The sequence below is a fragment of the Lepisma saccharinum genome, chromosome 2, assembly GCF_977018435.1.
Source record: "Lepisma saccharinum chromosome 2, izLepSacc3.1, whole genome shotgun sequence".
In the NCBI taxonomy this organism is placed as follows: domain Eukaryota; kingdom Metazoa; phylum Arthropoda; class Insecta; order Zygentoma; family Lepismatidae; genus Lepisma; species Lepisma saccharinum.
In genome coordinates this window covers 162250513-162275878 of record NC_139230.1, presented here as the reverse complement: position 1 = coordinate 162275878, position 25366 = coordinate 162250513, and the positions used below count along the sequence as shown (strand labels likewise).

General features: G+C 37.8%; 1 protein-coding gene across 2 annotated transcripts in view; it reads right to left on the bottom strand.

Annotated features, from left to right (window-relative positions):
* LOC145984552 (protein O-linked-mannose beta-1,2-N-acetylglucosaminyltransferase 1-like) overlaps positions 1-25366 on the bottom strand; it is an 86173-nt gene that overhangs the window by 47931 nt on the left and 12876 nt on the right. Inside the window, exons 4-6 of one of the 2 annotated variants that reach the window (XM_083118200.1) lie at positions 21029-21199; positions 15681-15831; positions 11278-11513 (exon numbers count right to left, since the gene is read on the bottom strand). In XM_083118200.1, coding sequence (XP_082974326.1) covers positions 11278-11513; positions 15681-15831; positions 21029-21199 — 558 coding nt within the window. Of the gene's footprint in view, positions 1-11277; positions 11514-15680; positions 15832-21028; positions 21200-25366 lie in introns of those variants that run through there. The other variant, XM_083118201.1, reaches the window with a different exon arrangement.

The window sequence follows — 25366 nt, the reverse complement described above, 5'->3', positions numbered from 1 at the left end:
CCCGTGCATATAGTACCGTACCATGAAGGCACATTTTATAGGTTTTAGGTGTAGGGACCAACACATTCTAGATCTCGGCCATTTAGGAGGTGATGTAATCCGTACCACGCTCCGGCAGCCTTCCCCCCTCCCCCGTGGAAGGAAGTCTTCTATAGAATACAGCTGGATCGCGAAACAATTATTGCACAGTGAAAACCCTTCCGTTCCCAACACATCTAATGTTTCTTCTCCAAATATGATCAAATGCTTACTCATTTAGGTATCTCCAGTGACGTGCCCAAGGGAGGGTTGGTGGGGTCATTACCCCATTTGACACAGTCCTTAAAAAAAAGAACGTCAAAAACAGGAAAATATGGCAAAATGAGGACTGACCACCAAAAATAGTATGCGTAACCCCTCTCCCTGCCGAAAATCGTTGGCACGACACTCTTTATCTCGGACACATTTTTAAAAACAACTCACCAGAAAGTTTTATAATTTCGTATTACAGACTGAAGTAATGCACCTTTAACACGATCAAATGAATCATGAACAAGTCCTTGAATTGAACGCTTAAAAGGAAATGATGTCAGAGACAACGTCATTTCTCTCTTGGATCCGAGGTTCGGTCAAAGAATTTCTATTTAGGAATGGTTCTAATTAACGCACATTTATATCCTCAGTATATTCTAGAACGTTGAGCAGATAAATGATTTATAAATATTGCCAGTAGTTCGACTCCACTTATTGAAGAACATTCCCTCTCGCACCTTCCAGAGATTAAAAATTACAACGAATCGCTCTACGTGTGGAGATACCTTTGCTGTGCAGCTTTCAAATGCTGACAAGTCTCTACATAGTGCTCAAGTTTGCTGCGACAATACTGAAAGCTCAAGAAAAGTTTACGTGCAATATTATCAACAACAGGGTTATAGAACATTCTCCGTCTTGCCTTGATAAGTATTTCTCCCCTTAAATTATCGTCACATTATTCAAAAACAAAAAATCCTAGTTTTATCTAATGTAAACAGAAATATTTCCTAAAGGTGAGTGTGGGGGGGGGGGAGGCTCGAGCCCCCTGATTCCCACCTTGGATACGCGCTATTAACAATAACAGGGTTATAGAACAATCTTCGTCTTGCCTCGATAATTGTATCTCTTTAAATTATCATCACATTATTCAAGAAGACAAGAACCTACTTATATCTAGTGTAAACTAAAATATTTCCTTTCCTGGGGAGGGGGGCTCGAGCCACCTGATTCCCACCTTGGATACGCGCTATTAATAATAAGAGGGTTATAGAACATTCTTCGTCTTGCCTCGAATATAATTTCTCCTGAAATTATCATCATAGGCCTATTATTCAAGAAGACAATTACCTAATTTTATCTAGTGTAAACTGAAACATTTCCTGGGGGGGGGGGTCGAGCCACCTGAACCCCACCTTGGATACGCGCTAGTAACAATAACAGTGTTATAGAACATTCTCCGTCTTTTCTCGATAATTATTTCTCTCAAATTATCATCACATTATTCAAGAAGCCTAAATCCTAATTTTATGTAGTATAAACAGAAAACAATCCTATGGGGGGGGGGGGGGGGGCTTGAGCCCCTTGATTTCCACCTTGGATACGCACTATTAACAATAACAAGGATACAGAACATTCTCCGTATTGCCTCCATAATTATTTCTCTCCTTAAATTATCGTCACATTATCTTATTTCACACCACAAGAAACCAAAAACCTCATTTTATCTAGTGTAAACCGAAAACTTTCGGGGGGGGGGGGGCTCGAGCCCACTAAGACCTCTCCTTGGATATGTGCCTGGCTCAGTACACTATGGTTATGGTTATTCCGCGTGTTTTGAAGTTATATTGAGTCTGTAGTTGAAATTTGTCTCACGAAGAACGCTCCACTGTAAAGCGAACGGACTCCTTTCAGTCCTCTTCTGCAACGATGATGACGTCATGCGCCAGAAGGGAGAGTTTTCAGGATCGGCTTGCATCCACCTCTTTAGTCTTTACACCATGGGCTGGCCTTGTACCAGATGCTCGGCCAAAAACATTGCCGCTGTGAGCGCTAGTGTCGCTGAGTGTTTGAGAACGTCAATTTGCCACAGGTCTCTTGAGTTAGACATTTCGAGGAGCACCATGCAGCGGATTATGGCGAAAGATCTGCGTATGCACCCATACAAGATTCAGATGACTCAACAGCTTAACACTAGAACTGCGGCGATTCAGCTATCCCCTAGAACTGTGGATGGGTCATATTTGACCCGCCATTGAAAATAGTGTGTTGATGCAGCATCGGATTCGTTTACTGTTGTTTCTCCAGATATATCAAATATCATGTTTTGTGCACAATCTGACGACATCTCCTTGGTTCCAGTGCAGGTGGGTCAGCAGAGTTCTGCAACAGCTCTTAGTCATATCTGGATAATCACGCTTTCGGAATGCTGCTTGCATTTTGTTTGGTGCAGTAGGTTGTTTTGTCATACAGCTCATTGTGTAAATAGCATGTGAATACTTGACAATGGCCTGGCATCGTAGATGACTTGCTACTGAACTAATATAAGAAAATAAATTCTTAACATACTAAATGAGATTGCAGAAGAAGAATCTGAAGGGAGGCCTTAGAATTTCAGTCTGACGAAGAATCTCATCTCTTACCATCTGACTTGTCATCTGAAGACGATACTATGCCAATTGGAGTTCTAGGATACCTCGACAGAGCAGGTAAGTACTTGAAATTCTTTATTTCATAATTTTCTCATATTGTTTCTTTTGCATTGTAATTATCAGAAAGTGCAAATTTTTTCCAGTTATTGTCTGCTCAAAATTGTGCAGATATTTCCCAAACTTATTCAATTATTGGCAAATAACCCTATGTTTTCTATTGTTTATCACTGATGCATTGTTATTTTCTTTTGCTATCGGCACTATTTTCAACAATACACTCTTTGTACATAAAATGCCAAAAGAGTTATCACTTGTATACCCTACAGAGAGAACTTAGATCTCAGATTTTCAGTAAAATATATATTCACCATGTTGTCATCATTATAATTTATTAATTTGAAACTTCTGAATACAGAAATAAATACATTTTGCATCAAAAACAAAACGAAACAACGAAAAAACAAATAAGGCAACAATATGTAAAGGCCCGTCCACACATTGGTACATACACATTCAAACGACTTCAAAGTTTTTAGTAGGTGATTTATATTTGCGTGCACCTCACATTAGAAAAATACTGCACAGTGTATTCTTATGTCTGAGACATATGTGTAGGTTATCTACACAGTGTTTATTTGGTCTTGTACATTTTCATTGGCTGTAAAAATAACTAATTACCCTTTCTAATTTCGTATTTCACATTTGTATTTTCTCTGATCAGGTCATTCAAGGTCAGGGGCACCTCTGGACCATCGAATTGGACGTGACCAGAGGCTCCATTCAGTTGACTCACCAGAAGAGGATGCCACTGCCAACTGTCAAGAAATTGCTCAAGTTGGTATCACTGCCCACAGAGAGAACAAGTAAGCAGAGAAACGAAGGAAGATAGGAGTTGAGAACCTCAATCAGCTTCCTGCAGGTGCAGAAATTGTATCTCCAGATGGTACGACATGGAAAGTAGGTGTAATTAATCATTTGCAAAAAGTGCACAGCCAAAAACTATTATGGGTGTTCATTATGTGACATCACCCTGTAAAACTACACAATACTATATGCTGTCCTTCACATTTCATATGAAATTACAAATAAAACATGTAATATACATAAGAGATTATTTTTATATGCCGCTATTTCCACCCCTCAATTGATAATCACAAAATGGGAGTAGTTGGTCATAAGTGACCCAACCGTGGTTCTAGGTAAATCTGGATTTTTTTCAGGGGAGGTTGACCCCCGAAAAGTGAAATTACTTGTGTTTGTTACTGACTTTTATTGATGAAAAGTCAAGTAATTATCGCACTCCAGGTTCAAACATGATGAAGTGGGAAAATATCAAAACAGCTGTTGGGTCAAAAATGACCGAGCCAAGGTTCTAGTGTTAAGCCACAAGACCACATACAGCAACGAGCATTCGTCGATTGGGTCCTGGAGAATCAGCAAGTGGATGGTGATTTTGATAAGAAAATCATCTTCAGTGATTCAGTTCATTTTCATCTGGATGGGTATGTAAACAAGCAGAACTGTCGCATTTGGGGCACAGAAAACCCCCGTGTTATTGAAGAAAAGCTGATTTATTCCCAATGAGTGTCTGTGTGCTGTGCACTTTAGAATGGTGAAATTATTGGCCCATACTTTTTCGAAAACGAGTCCGGAAGTGAGTAACTGTCAATGGTGTACGTTATTGCGAGATGATAACAGCATTTTTGTGGCCTCAGGTGGAAGCCATGGACTTTGGCTTAGATGTTGATGAGATATTCTTCCAGCAGGATGGTGACACGTGTCATGCGTCGTGCCAAACCATTGAGTTTCATGGGCAGCTGATATCGGCCAACAGTGATCACAATTGGCCACCAAGGTCATGCAATCTTACATCGTGTGACTTTTATATCTTGGGATTTGTAAAGTCCAAGGTTTACAGCAAATGCATACCAACCATTCCTGAACTTCAAGAAGAAATCCAACGTGTTATTACAATAATTGAGCCTCAAGCCTGAAAAAAAAGTGATTGCAAATTTTGTCAAAAGATTGTGTGAGTGTCATATGAGACGTGGAGAACATTTGCCAGATATTATTTTCCATATTTAATCAGTGTGTTTACTCTTTCAAAGTATGTGACAACTTTGAAAATTCATGTATAAATAAAGGTTCATTTTGTAAATTTAAATCCTGCGTTACTTTTGGGACACCCTTTATTAACAAAACCTTCAAGGATTAGGAAAAAAATGGAAACAAGGTGATCCTCATTATGGAAAGATTCTGAATGTGAACAGAAGTCACAGTACAAATAACACTTTGGTAGTTCTCGAGGCACAACTTTTGTTATCAAATTTCTACCTTTGAAAATGTTAAATTTCAAAATAACACAGCACAGTAACAATTACACAAAAGAATAAAACTAGATTTTCTATAGCAGCAAAATGTATATATGTACGGCGCAGTGGTAGTTTTGTCGTCTTGTAATCAAGGGATCCTGGGTTTGATACCCAGTGGGGGGCACATAGTGGTTTGAATCATGCTTTAAACTGTAGGTCCAGTCTCGATTAGCCTTACTGTGCATAAAGTGGACTTAAAACACCAAATCAATCAACTAACCAATGAATGGTTCTTCAACGAAAGCTAACAATAATTTATTGGAAAGCATTACTAAGCAGTACAACATCTTGTTTTAAATACAATACATCTTCAGACTGAAGTTACAATATAGATTCATTCTGAAGAAACTTCTTAGTAAACTGACACTAGAAAACTTCTTATGTCACATGCCGGCAACATATTTGTTAAAAACACTAAAAAAGACACACACAGCATAATAAGAAACACTAAAAAAAAAGACTTCTTAGTAAATGTTGATTAACACCGAGATTCTGCTTCTGAGCCATTTTAACCTGTATTCGGGGCATATTAAATGTGACTGCATGTCAAGAAAATATTCCCATCCCACCCCCCCCCCTGCATTTTTTATGGTCAAATTACTGGCACTTAACACATGGAACTATGTGTCACCTTCTGTTTACTTTGCTGTCCTTCAGGACGTAGTGGTTACTGTCACAAGGCAGGTGTTGGATTGCAAAAGGTGAAGATATGGAAGGAATTTGGTGGAGACTCATATAGGATATGAAACAGGAACAGCAGAGGATAGAACAAAGACATATAAGAAAGCTATCAGGATAGTAGCTAGGAAGTTTCGTAAAGATTGATTGATTTGGTGTTTTAAGTCCACTTTATGCACAGTAAGGCTAATCGGGACTGGACCTACAGTTTAAAGTGGGATCCGAACTACTATGTGCCTCCACCGGGTATCAAACCTGGGACCCCTTGATTACAAGGCGATGACACTACCACTGCACCATCGGGGAGACCCTGAAGTTTCGTAAAGAAGGTTACGAGTTATTTTAGTAGTCAGTGACATTCTACCACATTTTCACATGGAGCAATAGCTACATTTCTACAACTTGGATGTCAAGAAAATTCTGTGCTCCATGCAGTGAATTTATCAGCTTCCTCTACAGCACTACTCTTGGATCATAAATTTTAGTGGCCAATACAAGTGTTCCCGTAAACCCTCTCACACAGGGAACAAAAAAAATAAAAAAATAGGATAACTCTTTCATAAAGGGTTGGAAGTTGTTTTTTTTTTGTTGTTTGAGAAAGAATCAGGCTCTTGAGGGAAGATAAATTTTAGAATTATCTTCTCATCAACCAGAGCTACAAAAAGAAGAGGTTGTAAATTCTACACACAAAAAATCTCCTTGACAAGTCCCTATGACCTATGTAATAAACCAAAGGAAACAGAAAAAAATCTGAAATGTATAAACAAATCTACCTACCTACGTACCTCCCTACACTCATGCAAAGCTACATTGAAAATTGTATCATAGTTCATCGCAAAAAATAATAAATTAAAATTGGAACAATTAAGTAAGGCAAAAAATAACCCAATTAACATCAAACATGGGTGATCAAGTGTAGAAAACAAGTACAATACAATTCAAACAAGACATTGAACCAGCCAAATAACAGATCTCCGAGTACAAATTGATACTGAAGAACATTTTACTGGTTGGTATATACAAAAGCTGAGCATGGGTGTCATGCTCAATAAACTTAATATTAGATAAATTACTTGAAATAATGCATGGCAAATATTGGCATGCAGCTAAGAAACACATAACAAGATAGATTTGGTTTTTGTTTTCAGTAATGCAGAAAGGCAAATAACACACATGGTGAAAACGTCAGCTTCTTGTTGAATATAAAAAGCTGTAACATAAGCAGTTTGCAATTTTCTCTCCCATGCTATGTATTCTCTAAAACAAATAATGCAGGGCAAAAGGCATAAGTGTACTGGCTTCCTGTCAAAAGAGAAGATGACAGTATCAGTGAAAACCAACCATGTCATTGAACTGGCCACTGATGTTGCTGAAGCTTGTCGTACCCCTGCTGAAGGGATCAAATGGCCTTCTGCATGTTATGGCTTTTCTCCCTTGCTGGTGCTCACAATGGAATACATGTGTAACGTGGAAGGTTTTCTTGTTTGGTTGTGATGTTAGTGTTTGTAGTGCTTCTAAGAGGTTTTTGGCATGAAAACCTTTACATTAAGATGTGAGGGAAATTGTGGTGAATGTGTAAAACCACACAGAAAAAAGAAAATAATTCTTGCAATTCTGAGTGAGTCACGGCTTGCTTGCTTCTGAGGCAGAGTGTATTGGCAACAGAATCCACATGGCTCAGCACGAACTGGCAGGAAGCTGGTACAGTTATGTCTTTTACCAATATACGAGGGTTGAGGAATAAGTCATGGAAACTTTTTTTTTTTCCGCGAGAATGCGGGACCGACACGAAAATCAGAAAGATAGAAATGGAAAAGGGCAGTGTATGGTTCTGTGGAATGTATGAACAATTCAGATCATGTGTATCATGAGTAGGATAGAGATGTGAGCAAAACATCCTTACAGATAGCATCATGCCACATGTGCTTCCAGTCAGAAAGCTTACAAGCTTTACAGGAACAAAAAAGGTGCATAATTTGGTAGGACACTATTCCCCACAGTTTCCACTAGTTTCCTGTGACATACTCTGGCATTTCTCCTGAAAAGAATGGTCATTTTGATACATAAACATTGTTCATGCCGTGGCACGGTGGTTGACACAACAATGAGTTACCACTGCCCTTTGTATGATAACAGTTCATCACACTGCCATCTAGTGATGTGTTCACATACTATGGGTACCATATTCTCTGGGACATACAATCACATTGTGGTACCACCCTTTAACTTTAAGAAAAAATATAATTGCCATGACTTATGCCCAGCCCTCATATTTAAGTATACACTACTACAGGGAGGTTATTTCAGTCGTTCACCGCCAGCGTGACGGCCGTTCCGCGGACTCTTCATGCAACAGGTCCCGGCAAATTGCGTTCAGGAAGTCCGTAACAGAAACCGCTTGTTTTGTAATGTTTCCACTTTTCACAATTACAGTTACAATTACAATTGAAATAAGCACGTACCTTGTCGCACGGATGCAGGAAAAGGTGTCCTCCCAAATACAAATATTTCTGGCACCTTATTTCTGACATCTAATCTTAGATTAGACATCGCTACTTTATCCTCAGTTGACAGAAAGGGAAGACAGCATCCCGGCGCATAAAGCAAACCGAAAGCGTAAAATGATATTTAAAAGTAATAATAATGATGATCACTAACCTCCTGTGTTATAAGAGATGTTGAAAATGACTTCCTTCAACAGCAATACAACACGTTTCTTAGGTTCAAGAGATCCTGTCTATCGTAATCCCTGACCACTTCTCTGCAAGAATTCGTTTTCACGTAATTATCATACATAAAAACTCTATGTTCAAGACTATATTTGTTTAACGACATAAGTAATGAATGAATAACAATTAACACACAATAAAGCACTGGCCACGAGTAAGCACATTACAATAACACAGTATAAGCAACACGCGTACTGATAAATGAACAGAAGTGAACATGAATGTACACTGACGTCTGGTAGCCGACAGTGTTGCTAACCATTTTTCGGCAATGTCCCTACAGACGTAGTCAAAATGTCCCTACAACTGACCAAATGTCCCTACGCCAAGTAAAGTGACTAAAAAAAAAACACCTCATGAGCATGCAAACAGAAGATAAAATATACACATTTACTTACCAAATCTTTCTGCTCGGTGCTTCCACAATTAATGAAAGAGCGAATTTACAATACAGGACCTCTCCCCGATTTTTTGTAATATTTCGCATACTCACTAATTGAGGCCTCCTAATCACGAATTTGAAGTTAAAATTTGGGGGGTCACGTGTAGAAATTGCAAAATAAGTGACAATGAGTGGTCCGCGATCGGCACGATTGCTTATTATTTACCGGAAGATTTTGTGTTTCCAATACTTAAAAAACGAAATATACATTCCTGATATTACTACGACCCCAAATTTTAACTATGTTTGCCTATCCTAACCTAACCTAACCGTACCTGAATGGTTCGTGGGGCTATCCGTCAATGGTTTGTTGGGCTACCCGTGCATGTTTTTTTCGAGCCCAAATTTTAACTATGTTTGCCTAACCTAACTTAACCTAAACTTACCGAGAATGGTCAGTGGGGCTATTCCTGAATGGTTTTGCGGTAATTGTGATTACGAACCGATAAAAAATATTATTTTCGTAGCACTTTAATGGCAAACGTTCATCATCGAAGACGCCATTTTCGTATCCTGCAATTTTATGATTGATGTACTGTTGCCAAATTTACCTGTAATCAAATCAGTTCTTCTACATCGTGATTGTCGCTGTCACATGTAAGCACGTTCTTTGGGCAATATACTGAAATCCATAAGTTTATTAATTAGCCCACAGCCATCCTCCTGCACACTCCACCTAACAATCTGTACAACATTAACAACTTTTTTACTGTTCTCTTCCGCCATTCTTACACGATCCATGCTCTCCAAGTATGAAATCAACAGTGTGGCAACGCTGTAGACAGCGTAACTAATTTTAATTTGTTCATATCAACAAATATGGCTACCATACTTGTATACGGAGAATCATTGCGAGAATTGAAAAGCTTATTTTACAACTTCTACACGTTAATGAACATTTTTTCCCCCTCACCCCAACATGTTAACTTGAGATAAATAATCACGAATAATTATTTCGTGAGTATAAGACGTAGCATAGAAATTACAGAAGGGTCCGGTATTGTAAATTCTTGCCTTAATGAATAATAGGGGTGTGCTGGACAGAATTTTTTGGGTCGGGACGGTAATTTTTTTAAATCCCGACATTCGGGACTAAAAAATTTGCAATTTCCCGACCAAGTCGGAAAATTTTCTGGACGGGAAATGTTCGAAATTTCCCGAAGCACTGGAAATCTCGAATTTTACAAGTCATTTTCACTTTAAGTGATTGTTTTTGCATTTCTAGAATAAAAACTTACAACTTTCGATAAGTTCCAGAAACTTACAAGGCAGAAAACGTCGAGAATTAACAACTTTTTAAAGTAAAGAATCCAGCACACCCCTAATGAATAACGTTGAGTCGTTTACTGTTGATAATGTTATTTGAAGTCATACATGCTGCTGCTGTGAAGAGATAGATGTTGGTTGGTGATGCTGTATTTCCTGCATTCTTTAACAATTTTGGTCCCATTTTATTTCCCTTTTTTGTTTTTGTATCACTTAACATTGAAAATATTCTTTCCGTTTCCGCGTTAGAATGCGGCAATGTTAGCACTATTTTCGCGAGAGTGGAAATGTTTTCAAAAAGGAACTTGCCTTGAAAGTTTTTGGTAACCGATAACATGTTCCAAAATTCTGATGGAGATCTGTTAGTTCTTTTTTCTCCTCCTCGCTAAAGTATCCAGATAAACTAATTCATAAAATGTAATTTACCAAGATTGAAAAAAGTACCTACGTTTTCCCTCATTTGGCAAAATCTGTCCCTACGTTCCTACGCGGGCGAAATTTAGTGAAAAGTCCCTATGCGTAGGGACATGTCCCTACGGTTGGCATCACTGCCGACACGTGCAGTATGAAGCGCCCTCTCGCGGCTGACAACTCACCCAACCCCCGATAAGCTGCAGGCGCTGTCGCGACAACTGAGAATAAAGTAGCGATGACTAATCTAAGATTAGATGTCAGAAATAAGGTGCCAGAAATATTTGTATTTGGGAGGACACCTTTTCCTGCATCCGTGCGACAAGGTACGTGCTTATTTCAATTGTAATTGTAACTGTAATTGTGAAAAGTGGAAACATTACAAAACAAGCGGTTTCTGTTACGGACTTCCTGAACGCAATTTGCCGGGACCTGTTGCATGAAGAGTCCGCGGAACGGCCGTCACTCTGGCGGTGAACGACTGAAATAACCTCCCTGTACTTGTCGTTCATATAAATTCTAACATGTTCATGCATGCAGTTGAAGGTTTCTTTGAGTTAATAAATGCAAACACTAAACACACACCACCACCTACAAATGCATGTAAAAAAATCTCACACCACAGTACAGAAATAAACATAAAGAAAACATTTCTGCTTAGGATTTGTGATTGCTGGGGCTTCAAAATGTGCATGCATACTAAACATCTCAAAACCTACCTATTTCATACAGAATCTTCTTAGCATTACTTCCAAAACCTTTTGATGCTTCATCAAAAGTGAAAAGGATAACTATATCACCAGGTAAAACATCATTTTCTAACCAATCTTCTAATTCAGTGCTATCAGCATCGTAAGTATCAAAGTTTCTTACTGCTATGATCAATAAACGCTGTGGTTCTATAACAGCTACATTAATTCCTCGTCCGCCACCATTAACATTACTTCCAATAATACTGAAAAGCATGCATGTTATAATCAATGACATACACTAAAGTCAATAGATTAGTTCTTCAAATGACATACTGAATGAACTACAGAGACAATTAACACCTTAACCTGGTAATGACAGATGCGTCCTTTTGACCTGGTTTTAAATTGAAAATATGTATACATTTTTATTTTACTGATGCAAATAAATAAACCATGTTTCCACAAAATGTATACTTTTATTGTTGGTTCAGTTTTGTCAGAAAAACATTGTCATAAAAGCTGACAAGTTTGCTCACACAAGTGATCTAAGTTGGAATATTCTGTAACAATTTAAATAATAATAGCAAGTATTCATGGTGGTTGCGGTAAACGCGGTTTAAAATTACTTACGTGAAATTTAAAAGATTTCGTAATTCCGCGTTGCACAATTTAATGGTTCAATCCTATCAATTTCGAAGATCCACTGTCTTCATTCATTCATGAAATGAATTACGAAATCTTTTAAATTTCACGTAAGTAATAGCAAGTATGTGGTTAAAAATCAATAATAATCAAAAAAACATTATTTTTAATAAGTGTTCGAAATTCAAAACCTAATCTTCCCACAAAATGCAATTCCTCTAACAATGTTAGTGTTGTAAATTCATTCTTTTTAACAAGTGCCACACAAAAGAACATGTGTTTAGTTAAAAATCAATAATAAATAACAGAAACATTATTTTCAATAAGTGTTACAAATTTCAGTACTAATCTTCAGAAGAAGAAAAACTGAGTAGTACCATGTAGACTGAGCAATCAGATCTGTCATTAACATACATTAGTCATTTATTCATTGTAACATGTAGTGTTAAATCATTATAAAAATACATACAGTGGAACCTCAATTTTACGTTTTTCAGGGGTCCAACATAAAAACATTTAAAATGTGGAAAAATGTAAAATCCGGGAAAGTATTATAAATTTATATGCTGTATTGGACAATGAGGATTGAATGTACACTGCAGAAAAAATTGTAAATACAGGAATGTAAAATTGGGGTTCCAGCATATTTATTACACATAATAAGTTCCAGTAGGTTGTTTTAAAAAGAAAGAGACAAATTTGCCATAATTTTTTTAAGGTTAGACTCTTTAACACAATAAACTTGTTAAGGCACTTATCAAAACCAGACACACATTTCTGTAGATCCAAGTCATAGAAATCTCCTAACAGCATGCAGGACCAAATCTCCATACTATATTATCAGCTCATCCTTACAGACTACTGCTTATCATGTGTTTAATGTATACTTCACAAAAGTGATTACGAACACAAAGTCGCACTTAAAATGCACTCAAAAATTGACTACGGGTCTGATTTCCCACTTGACGGGCTTTTCAAGTGTCTTGAACATGTTTGGTGTTCAGAGCAAACTGAGACATACAACCATCATCACCAATCAATTGGCCTAACCATACACTGTAATGATGTCTATGATATGACCATGTGTAACTGTGTATGCTCTACGAAACAACAGCTACATGTGCAGCACAAATAGAAACTCGTACTCATGATAGAGAATCAGGTAGGATGACGACTACTTAAACCACTTGTTAACAGTCCTCAACAACATATACTCCAACATAAAATTCACCTCAGAATGACCACCTCAATATCCAATGCCACCAAGACAAATTCAACATTTCTGTGTACAGAAAACTAAGCTCAAGCAGTGTACATTCATAGTAAATCCAACGCCCCCCCCCCAAAAAAAAAAGAAAACCAGAATGTGGTTCAACCTTTACAGAAGAGCATTCACACACAGTTCCATGGAAGATAGCCTCTAAGATGGAATCTGAACAATGGACACACTGAATGACAGCTGCCAATGTGGTTTACAAAAGCTGAAGCACAGTTAAGACACTCACAAAGATGATCCAAACCAAGAACCCAAACGCATTGCATTTCCATATCACCTCACATCAGGCAGACCATCCAAGACACTCAAACTATTCAACATCAAAGTAGCACACAAACCAGTAACTCAAGATTGGATAAGCCCTACCAAACTTCAAGAGATACTACTTACCAAAGCTTGCATCCACCAGTGTGTACACAGCAACATGCTAATCCTGACTTTTTACATGGACAAGAACGTCTGCACAGTACAAGAATTAATGAGACACACCTAAGCAATTCCAGGAAAGAAGCACAAAGATCAGACTTTAACATCACAGGCCATTCCATCTGTCACATCTTTACTTCACCCCACAGGTTCCTTCCCAGAGAATACCATGAAAGAAACGCTTGGAATCATCCAGCGGAACCCGACACTAAACTTAGACAATGGACAAGCACACGCCACATGGAACTCTGTAGTTCAAAAGATCCCGGATGCAAAAATTAAAAATGCAGACCTGGTGCACAACCTCCAACACAAGTAGTGCAAACTGAACCTAAACTGCACACAGTAACACAGCATAGCATATGACCCAAACTACTAATCGACACCCATCGATGTAGCCAGATGACTGAAATTAGAACCACCATGAACAGAGAACACAGTAGCCAATCCTAAATAATAAACATAATTACAGAGAAACTTAGTACTAACATTTTCCAAGAAGCTGTTTTTAGTTGTTTTCAGCTTTTTGTGAATTAGTTCCTCTATTTCTTCAAAACTTGAATTTCTACTACGTCATTTTTCATAATGGACATAGTGGCAGGATGATTGCCAGGAACTTGTGATATGTTGTTATCAATGCTATAAAGAAGTTATGTACCAAATTTCAGAAAATTTATCTAATTTGGCTGCAATATACGTACTGTACACATGAGTCAAGTAAAAATACAGCTTCATTAAAGTGGAGAAGCATAGACCATATCATATTATATCTCCCTTAGACCCATCACCATTATACAATTAAGATTATTACTCTTTTCCAAATATTCATACGAGGGGATATCAAAAAGTAATTGAGTAATTTTTTTACAGCCAAACAGAAATGTATTCACAAAAACTGAAATATACATTTGGAAGTACATGTATTTTGCCACCTTTCCATGAGATGGCAGTTGTTTCAAAATGGCAGCTACACTTGGGACGTTCGACACAGTTGAGCTGTGGAGTGTGATTCGGTTTCTGTGGTTAAAGGGACAGAAACCACCTGAAATCTATCGTGAGTTGTGTGCAGTGTATGGTGACACGTGCATGACATTCACAAATGTCTGTAACTGGTGTGCAAAGTTCAATGCAGGGCATGTAAATGTCTTCGATGAACCCCGTTCTGGATGGCCTCACACATCCCACACACAGAGCAATGTTGATGTTATGGAGGCATTGATTCAGGAGGACTGGCGGTCAACAATCCAAACAACAGCGGATGCAGTGGGCATTCCATATGGCAGTGGGTTTTTCATTACACCTCTGAACGAAAGCGACAGAGTATGGTATGGAAACACACAAATTTGCCCCCACCCAAAAAGTCAGGACAACCCCATCTGAAGGAGAGGTTTTGCTTACCGTTTTAGCCCGGTTGATGTTCTTGCCAATTCTGGGGTAAAAGGAGCAACTGTAAATGCTGCATATTGTGCCACACTGGACCATCTACAAGCTGCTCTGCACCGTAAACATCCAACAAGATCTTTGGAGGAGGTCATCATTCTCCATGACAATGCTCATCCCCATGTGGGTGCATCAGTGACGCAAAAAGTCAATTCCTGGCATTGGGAAATTCTCAAACAGTCCAGACCTGGCCCCATCAGACTTCCACCTGTTCGGCCCACTGAAGGAACACCTTACCGGCAAACACTTCAGCTGTGACATGGAAGTTGTGACAGCCGTGCGTTGTTGGTTACGCATCCAGCCAAACGATTTCTACTGCATGAGCATCAAAAAAATTGGTGCCACGGTGGGACAAATGTACAAATGTGAATGGTTGTTATGTGGAAAAGTAGAGTAATGTTCAATCTCCAAAATGTATATTTCAGTTTTTGTGTGGATACATTTCCGTTTGGTTGTAAAAAAAATAATTAATTACTTTGTAATATCCCCTCGTAGATAATGTAATTATCTTAGTTCTTTATTCTCTCTTCTTCTTTGTCTACATTGTGATATATTCAATTTATTCAATTTGAATGATATTCATGTGTTATCAGATCTCCCTTTGCATGCAGCAATCCTGCTTAATGAAAAAAATATGAATACTTACTATTTTCCAAGTACACATAATCGTGGCTCATCATCCTTATTCATCCCTGTATAAACATGAACAGGAAAAGTATTTTCAGGGCATTCTTTTGGAATGCCACAATTTGGAAGGATTTCACCAATTTCAATTTGTTCTTGAATATGCCGCACAACTAGGGAAAAAAAGGAAAATAGAAAATCACTTTACATTAATCTAAAAGTCAATGACACAAATAAAAGTATATATTCAAAAAATGAAAAATCCTCCCACCAAGTCATGCATGGGGACAGTGTGAATTTATCAAAATGTTGGATTTGCAAATACCCTAGTAAGGGTTCCCACTCATTTTGGGAAACCAAGTTTGCTGAAATTTCCACCTATTCCACTTACTTTTAAGTAGGGATGGGACCGATTAATCGGTACTCTATTGGTATCGGCCGATATAGGCATATCGGTAAAATTACCGATTATTTTACCGATCCGATATATCGATAAATATTTGATAATTTAGTGCAAAATTCTGCCATTTTGTTGTAATTTTTATGGATAATCTCTATGCCCTTCTTTCTAAAAAAGTAAATGTCTAATTATTCAACTTCTTTTGCACTGCATTCACCACGAAACACACATTTATTAAGGAGATCAATGAACATTTCAGGTTCTTCAAGGACCATTTCTAATTTTATATCGGATTGGTAGAATATCGGTTATCGGTATCGGTAAATTTTATATCGGTACTTTATCGGTATCAGCTAAAATTTCATATCGGCCCATCCCTACTTTTAAGTAACTTTCCTGATCACTCTGTAATGATTCAACATATTAAGTAAGTGATATGATATTTTGTAAATGAGTCCAGATTCTTCAATGCTGTTGAAAATGAATTACGAAAAGTAGCAACATTTTTGGGTGAAATATCCCTCCCCCTTCCCAAAGAGAAAGTAGTGGGGAGGAGAAAGTGAAGAGTGTGTTTTCAGTTTCCAATCCCATCAAGAAGAATATAAAACAATTTAATTTAATTTCCCTGAGATTTTGAGCCTCTTGACAAAATTCCCACTTTTCTGGTGCGCAGGATCCTTTTGGGTGGGAAACTATAAGAAGCAGATTATACATTGTTTTATAATGTGCAGTTCTTTTGTTACTGAAAAGTGCCCAGGCTTTATCTTGTGAATGTGGCTGCATTCAAATTACTCTCATGTCCTCCCAACTAATGATGTGTTATTTCCACCTCTTCTAGGCATCAAAATGCATGGCCATGAAATTAGGCAGGTGGCAGAAGTTCACGCTGTTGCCACATTGAAGCATAACCTCCTGTGTTCGGTGGTTTAAGAGAATGAAAGATCTCATTGTAGAGTTGTAAAGTGGGTCTTTGTAATCCATGTGATACATCATCCTGCCTCTGGCTGGGCCAGCATAGAAGTCAAGCCTATCCACCAATCTTGTCCTATTCTCCTAACACTCTCCACTATCTGCTCTTTCCACAGACATCTTGGTATCACTTTGCCCTTACTCCCACTCCTTGTGCATTGTAAGCTCTTACTGGCAGTCTTTCTGCACCCATCCTCTTCATGTGTCCAAACCATCTCATCTGTGCCTGATCGATTCTGTGCTGAAGCTTAACTACCCCCACTGTCTGTCGTATCTCCTCATTCCTTATTCTATCCATTCTAGTCTTCCCCAATATACTCCTTAAAAATTTCATCTCCACTGCCTGCATCTTTCTTTTGTCTCTCTCTGTCCTTTTCCAAGTCTCTGCTCCATTCATAATTATTGGCACATAGTATGTGTAGTATATTACCTTCTTGCATTTCATAGGTATATCTCTGTTCCATATTAATCTTCGAACTCTTTGATAGAGTTCACCACCCATTTGTCCTCTTTTGTTTACCTCCTCATCTATTCTTCCACTTCTCTCAATTATGCTTCCTAGATATTTGAAACTGTCCACTACCCTCAACTCTTCCATGTCCATCTTTATTCTTGCTACATTTCTGGCTCTCTTTCTTGTTGTTATTAGCATCTCACTCTTTTCTGCACTGAATTCCATTCCTGCTCTTCTGATTTCCTCATTCCAACTATCAAGCTGTCTGTACTATTTCTTCCCTGTTTCCCCATATTACTAAATCAGCAGTGAACAACAGGGCCTTCATCTCTTCCTCTCCTATCTTCTTCTTCACCTCTTCATTAATTGCATCCATTGTAATTATAAAGAATAGTGGGGAAAGAGTACTTCCCTGTTTTAGTCCATTACTTGTACTGAACCACTTCATTCTACCACAGCTCTGGTTTGCCTTGAATGTGCTCTGCACTCTACACACTATCTCATCCTCTCTTAGAGCCTTCCAAATCTTGGTTCTGTCCATGCTATTGTATGCCTTTTCTATATCTAGGGATGCCGTAATAAAATCATTCCCATACTCATAGTGCCTTTCCTGAAATTGCCTTATGATGAATATCAGATCTACTGTTTATCTGCCTCTTCTAAATCCATACTGATCCTCTCTCATGTTGAGCTCTGTTACTTCCCTTATTCTTGTCTCTAATATTTTCTGATTTTTGTGATTTAACTTAAAACCATTTTCTAAGTGCATCATTTTTGTTTTTCACTGTATCTCTAATTCTTTCATTCCACCATGGTGTTTCTTTCTTCTTTCTCTTCTTGCTTGTCCTTCTCATACACATACCTATTCCGCTACCTCTACTAATTCTGTTTTAAATCTTATCCATTCTGTTTCTACTTTAGGTTCATCTCTTGGCACTTTAGTATGCAATATTTCTTGATATTTCTCTTATATCATCTTATCTTTCAATTTCCACACTCCTGTTCCTCCTTTCTATCTTTTATTTTCCATCTCCTCACATCTCCTACTAGTAGCATGTGGTCACTGTAAGTTCACACTGGGTATTACTTTAATGTTGTTCATTATCTTCTTTACTTCCTTTTTACCAATAGCAATATATAATCTATTACAGACTTTTGTTCATTATTCCAACAGTATCTTGTAATTTTATGGCTGTCATATTTATTCTTAAACCAACTATTACCTACTAAGAGTCCTTTCCTCTTACAAAAGTTTAGTAGCCTCCTTTCCTCCCCATTCCTCCAACCCTATCCATCTGCTCCAAGTATTTCTACATACCCTTTCCTGTCTCTTCCCACTTGTGCATTAAAATCACCTATCACAATTTGCCATTCCTACATGTTCTTCCAAGTATTCTTTAAATTCTTCTTTCTTCTCCCTTGTACATCCTCTTTGTGGGGCATACACTTGAATTTTTCTAATACTTTTCCTCTTACATTAATTTTTAGTTTTATTATTCTGTCATTTTCCCTCTCTACTTCCTCACTTGTTCCACTTCTGACTACAAATCCAACCCTACTTCTCCTGCCCTCTTTGGTACCTGCCTAGTACAGTTTACAGTCTTTCTTCAATTTAATTTCTCCTCTTCCTTTCCATTTAGTTTCGCTCATTCGAAAGATGTTGATTCCTCTTATCTCCATTAGATCCTCAATTTCTTCAAAGTCCCTATTCATAGCAACTGTTGGGTGATATATCATCCAGACCCTATATCGCAATATTGAAAAAATATCATCCATGTGATATATCATCACAATATTTGGCAATATATATCTTGTGTCTGTGATATTTTGTCATGATATTTGGTGATATATATATCATGTCAGCGATATACCATCATGATATTTGGTTCTACATATATCGTGAAGATGATATATCACCGATATCATGATATTGAAAAAATATCATATTGTCTCAATATTCTTGACAATATATTGTGATATCAAATTTCCAAAATCTTCCATCCCTATTTATAGCCTGCGTCATATCCAATTTCCAGCCTGGCTTGCTTCTCTCTTTCCTCAATTTTGTTATGCTTTCAGCTGTCGGCTAATCGGGCCTGTCACTACCTACACCTGGGTGGTGGGGCTGCCACCTGTGGGTTCTCAGGTACATCCTTGTTTTTCTGTCAGGGTTCCCAACTCACTTAGCCTTTCTGGATCCCTCCAGGCCCACAAGGCATTGGGGTAAAAACACTTTTATGGCGGTGTTTATCCTCCATAACAAAAGGCTGTCGATGGGTATCTGTAGTATTTGCTGAGTATGTCCATGCCACTGTACACCTTTCAACACCCTGATAGCCTCAGTCCGGGACTGCTTATTTGGATTTCCCTTATTCACAGCTTCCCCTCATATCTCAGGGGGACTTTCACTATCTGCCACCTGTGACCCGCCCAGTAGCTGAGGCTCGCACTGGATACAAATTGACATTATATGCTCAAAGGTCAGGGATGACACAAAAAGTGTCCCGGAGAGGGTCGGTCTGATGCTCAAACTAGGCAACACAGCCTGGTTGACGTTGCCACACAGTGCGTGGGAACCAGATACTTTTGTTCCACTCTCACTTTGCTTTTCCCATATGTGGCACCAGTGCAATTCTGCCCAGCGAACTATTTTCATGGCCGTGTGGTTAGGCTTCTACTGATTGTAGAATGAAATAACGGGCATTTTTGTTCTGCAGCAGTCTCGTCCTTGTGAACCATCAAGAGCTAGTGGCCCAAAAACTTAATTCAAGGCTAGTAGACATCGAGGGCATGCTTCGGTAATTTTTCAAAAGTGCCGTTACAACCCAGAAGTGTCAGTGACTGTACAATTGTCCGTCTTTGCACTTACAAGTTACTATATATGAGAGTTTTCATGCAATCCACCTTTATTGTAGAAAATCCTATTCTATTCCTGGTGTGTAACCACTTCTGAACTGGGCATTGCTTAGATTCCACTAATAACTGACACTTTAGTCCAGTCTTACTCCAGATTATCTTCACTCTTACAACTCTACCCCAGACTTTTGAGAATGAAGTTTGTACACCGCCCCCCCCCCCCCCCAAATGCACTTCCTATTCATAGAAGAAGTACCTCAGGCCATCATCACAAGACACTGACACATGCTCATTGAGTTTCTGATCTTCAGTCAACTTCAATTTCATACTCAAAATGTGTGTTGACTCATACAAATTAAATATGACACATGCCAAGTAATATTGAGGTCATTCTACCTGCTCCAATTTTAGACTTCATCAGAATTTCACAATTCAACAAACTATTTATGTTGGGGACTGAGGCTTCACCAGTTGTGGGGAATACTCTTACCATATAGTAAAGTTTGAGAAGTTGTCAACAATTACCTAACTTTCGTTGTGAGAGAATGCATTAGGTCATTTTACGATAAAAAAATCAGTGCTAGTCAATGATTACAATCATCAGTATGTAATCATTGATTATCATGCTTTAAAGCACTGTGGATATGTATTAATTATATGATTCTAAACTGAAGGAAAAAAGTCTACAAACCTTCCTTACTGGCTGTTGATATACTTGTGTTACAACCTGAAAAACCTGCATTGTGGAAGTTGATATCCAAAAGTCGTCTTCTTATTCCAAGAAATGTTGTATTCAAATAATGTGATGATGCAATTAATAATAGTATCAGAAGTACTAAAACCACCCACGTATATTGCTTCACTGAAAGAAAAAAATATATATACACACTCAGTAGTTAATGCAAAAGAACAGATATATAAAACAAAGCAAATATCAATTAGCACAATAAATATCCTCCTATATAAATGTCTTAGTTTGACATAGCCTGTGACCCTATGTACTCCCATCACAGAGCCGTTAAGTAATTGTGCATTGTTTGATGATGATTTTCTTCTTTACCAAAAAACTGTATACATATTGGGTTTACTCACAGCTGTGTGTTAAAGAGAAGCAATCAATGGTTTTATGTGGTACTATTTTCTTTCATTGTTACATTGCCAACTGAGAGTGATATGAGCACCAGTGAATGAAAACTTAGGTAAATAGTATCTCTTGAAGTTTGGTAGCACTCTTAATCTTGGGTTACTGGTTTGTGTGCTACTTTTTTAAATGCCAGAGTAGAAGTCCATATCTGCTCTGATTTGAAGATGGTATAAAACTCCAAAGTGAATATGAAGTAGGTCTTACAAAAATATTACAGAATATTGAAGAAGTCCTCCAACGTGATTATCAAAATAAAGTAAATTTAAAAAACAAACATTATGGTATGCTGCAGAAAATATTTGGTGTCTGCTGTAAGGGTGTGCTCAAAACCTTTAACTATTACAAGAGTCAAACGAAAACCCTAAAAGTCCAATTAAAAGTGTAGGGCAGACTGTATACAGCTGAAATTTACATGAGGTTTCAACTTATTATTTACACAACGACCCCAAGGTTGCAACACTAATCAAGTCAGCTTCAAAATCCCATTTTTGTTATTTTAAAGATGGTGCCTACTAAACACACTTGCACCAGTGAAGACAAGTGGTTTCTTGCCCTCTGTCAGCCTAAAACTTACAGAAATTTATCAGCAAATGAAATATCTCTGTGCATGCTTACCATGCCAGTAAATTTACTAATGGAGGAGAAAGTTTGACAATGGACTCAGTTCCCAGGCAGATGGATGACCTAAGCAGTGGCTCATAACTGACTGCACGTGGACCTCAAAGACTTATTCATCTTAAGGTACACAGGCATTAACTCAGTGGACCCAAATACATATTTTTCTTAAGGTGCGCAGGCACTAACTCAAAAGTTGAAATTATATGTAGATCAGCAATAGGTCTATGCTAAAATGCAGCAAACTTGTGCAACCCTACATACAGAAATCTACTAGAGAAGATTGATTGATTGATAAGCTTTATTTTACTAATAATTTTACGCTAATTTGTGAAGATGGAGATGAGTGATGATATGATGAAATTGATGAATGGACACTCACAAACATCCATGCCCAGGCCAGAATTCGAACCCAGGACCCCTGTCATCGTAGCGCGATGTGCTAACCACTCTGCCACAGGGGCTGCCATAATATACAACTTGTTCTTATTCATACAGAAATCCATTAGATAAGAAACAAAAACAAATTAAGTTTTTTATTATTTGACTCTCCCTTGTAGGAACTGAAGTCTAATGACACCTTTCATGGGTCTATTAATTAAAAAAGTTTTGCAAGATTTGTTTTCCATATAGTTAACTACTTTTCAATGTGTACTCACAGGTTACTTAAACACGCCATGGAAAACCAATCTGATTAGAAAATTTAATAATAATAACCTTTAAATATTATTCTAATTTATTAGGATGTTACTTATGCAATGAAATCTGAAAAAAACTTTTTTGAAGTTTATATACATTCAAACAGTGAAATTGAAAGTTTATGGACTTTGCTTACTATTTGTACAATATTTAGCCTGTTGAATAAATATTACATTAACCTTTTTACACTTGTTTTTAACTCTTTTGGTCAACTGTACCAATAAGGATGAATGATGGTAAAATGAAATTGATTAAAGGACCAAAACAAAATAACAACCATACCCTGACAGGAACTCTAGAACTGTGGCAAGGTCATGATTGATTGACTGAATTGGTGTTTTAAGTTCACTTTATGCACAGTAAGGCTAATTGGGACTGGACCTACATTTTAAAGTGGGATCCGAACCACTAAGTGTCTCCACCTGGGGGACCCCTTGATTACAAGGTGATGATGCTGCCACGGTGCCATCGAGGAGGCTCTGGCAAGGTCATGAGCTGAGCAGTCTATGTACTCAATGTGCTCAGCCAATGAGTCAACTACTGAATTGTGTGTGCATATTTGTGTATCTGTAATAATTCAAATAAAGTAACAGTGAATACCATCTCTGTTAGAAAAGTTCTGGGACTGCATTAAGATCTGTGAGCAGCGGTGTATACTCTGGGTCATCTAGGTAATCAGAGATGACCCATCTATAATTTTTTAAAAAAAGGTTTTTATTTCTTCGTAATATTCTTCCGAACCAATCTTTGATTCACATATTTCTTTGCTTCCAGCGTGCGAATGTTTTCAACCTTTTGCCGCGGAATGTCCGAGAGGCTTTCAGCTGCTTTCTCTAGCTGATGGAATCTGGTCAGGGTGAGATTCCACTGGCTCCCTTTAAATTCCTTGACGGGAGGGGAGGGGGGAAGAAAACACTGCTTTCCAGGCACGGTGATTCCGTGGCAAGGGTAACCTCCTTCTGGAGATAGTCCATCAGTCATACTCTCCACCCCAGAGCCTTTGCCGTTCCCTAGGGTGGCACCTTCTTCTGCCATTCTTCCTTTCCCCAATGCCTTTATATCGTAAGAGCTTTGTTGTTTACAACAGGGACATTTCTCAGGAATGGGAGTTCTGGGTTCACAAATTACGTACTGAAAAGGGAAGTATGGAAAATATATCTTAAAGTGTGCGAGAACCAGGGAAATCTGAACAACATTTGCAAACCAATTCTATGTTAATTCTCATTTTACGTTTGCTTCTGTCTTCCTGATCTCTGCTATTTGAACAGAATTAGTCAAAGGAAAAAAGCTTAAATATTGAAGATGAAGGTAAATAAATAAATTGAAATTTGAACTAGAAATTCAAGAAATTACACTGACCTCTGTGGCGGAGTGATTAGCACAGCTCCCTACAACACCAGAGCTCCAGGGTTCGAATACTGGCCTGGGCATGGGTGTTCTTTGTAAATGTCCCTTCACCCATTTCATATAATCATTTGTCGTGATTAGCAAAAAGTGGCAGAAAAGTGATGTCAAGTAACAATTTAATCAATCGATTATTGAAGTAATTAAACCATTTATATGTTTACTTTTTCTCATTTTTGTATTTTAAAATGCATGATTACTTTCTCCATGTAGCCTTCAAAACCAGTCAGAGTACTTCTTTCACGGAAATGAATAATTTTTGAAAGGGAAAGCTATTGGAAATAAATTATACATATATACACATATGTTAGTTAATGTAAGTTGCTTTTAACCCCTCTTTAGATTAATAATGATCATAAAGATAAAAGCTGTACAAATGTAAAATATATAAATAACAAATGCAATGATTCCAAATTATAGAACCTCATGCATCACAAGGAATTAAAAGTTGGGAAAGGGAATGTTTCAGCATCCATAGGGAATTTCATTCTGAGACAAGCAGGAAGCCACCATAATGAACATTTCCACTCAAATTTTTTTACAACAATTTTAAAAACCACACCCTGGAAAAATTACCCCTGCAAGTTCTCGTGTTCCTCTGCATCCAGTTTAAGGCAGAAACGAGACTTCCAAAGTTGTGAGGCTAGCGTTGCGCTGAAAACACGCTGCCGCCATGTTAATACGTCATGACTTAGAGAGAGCTTGTTTGTCGTCTGCTTCGAGCATCCAGTTTACTGTGGGTAGCCCACGGTGAGTGAACATGTGCAGCAGTTTTACAAATCTGTACAGATTTAAATAATGGAAGAAGGAGCGATAGTGGAAAGGAAAGCTATGCTTTGTAATGATCATTCTTCCATGCAATATCCCTGCTGCTCACGTGTAAGATATATGAAAGTGTTCTGCTGCATGCGTGTTCTCAGGTCATGCTAAAAATATTGCTTGTAAAATTGGTTGCTGACCAAACTTTCAAAAATATATATTTTTTAAACTTATATTTATCGAAATTTACCATAACCTATGTAGTGCAAAATAAGAATTTTCACATTCTTCACTTCATTTATAAAGTCAATTTTACTTTATTTTCCATAAAGCAATTTCAGTTTGTGTTTAATTTCAGTTGCGCAAGTTATGATCAAATATTTTTGGGCAATTAAGAAAAAATACACT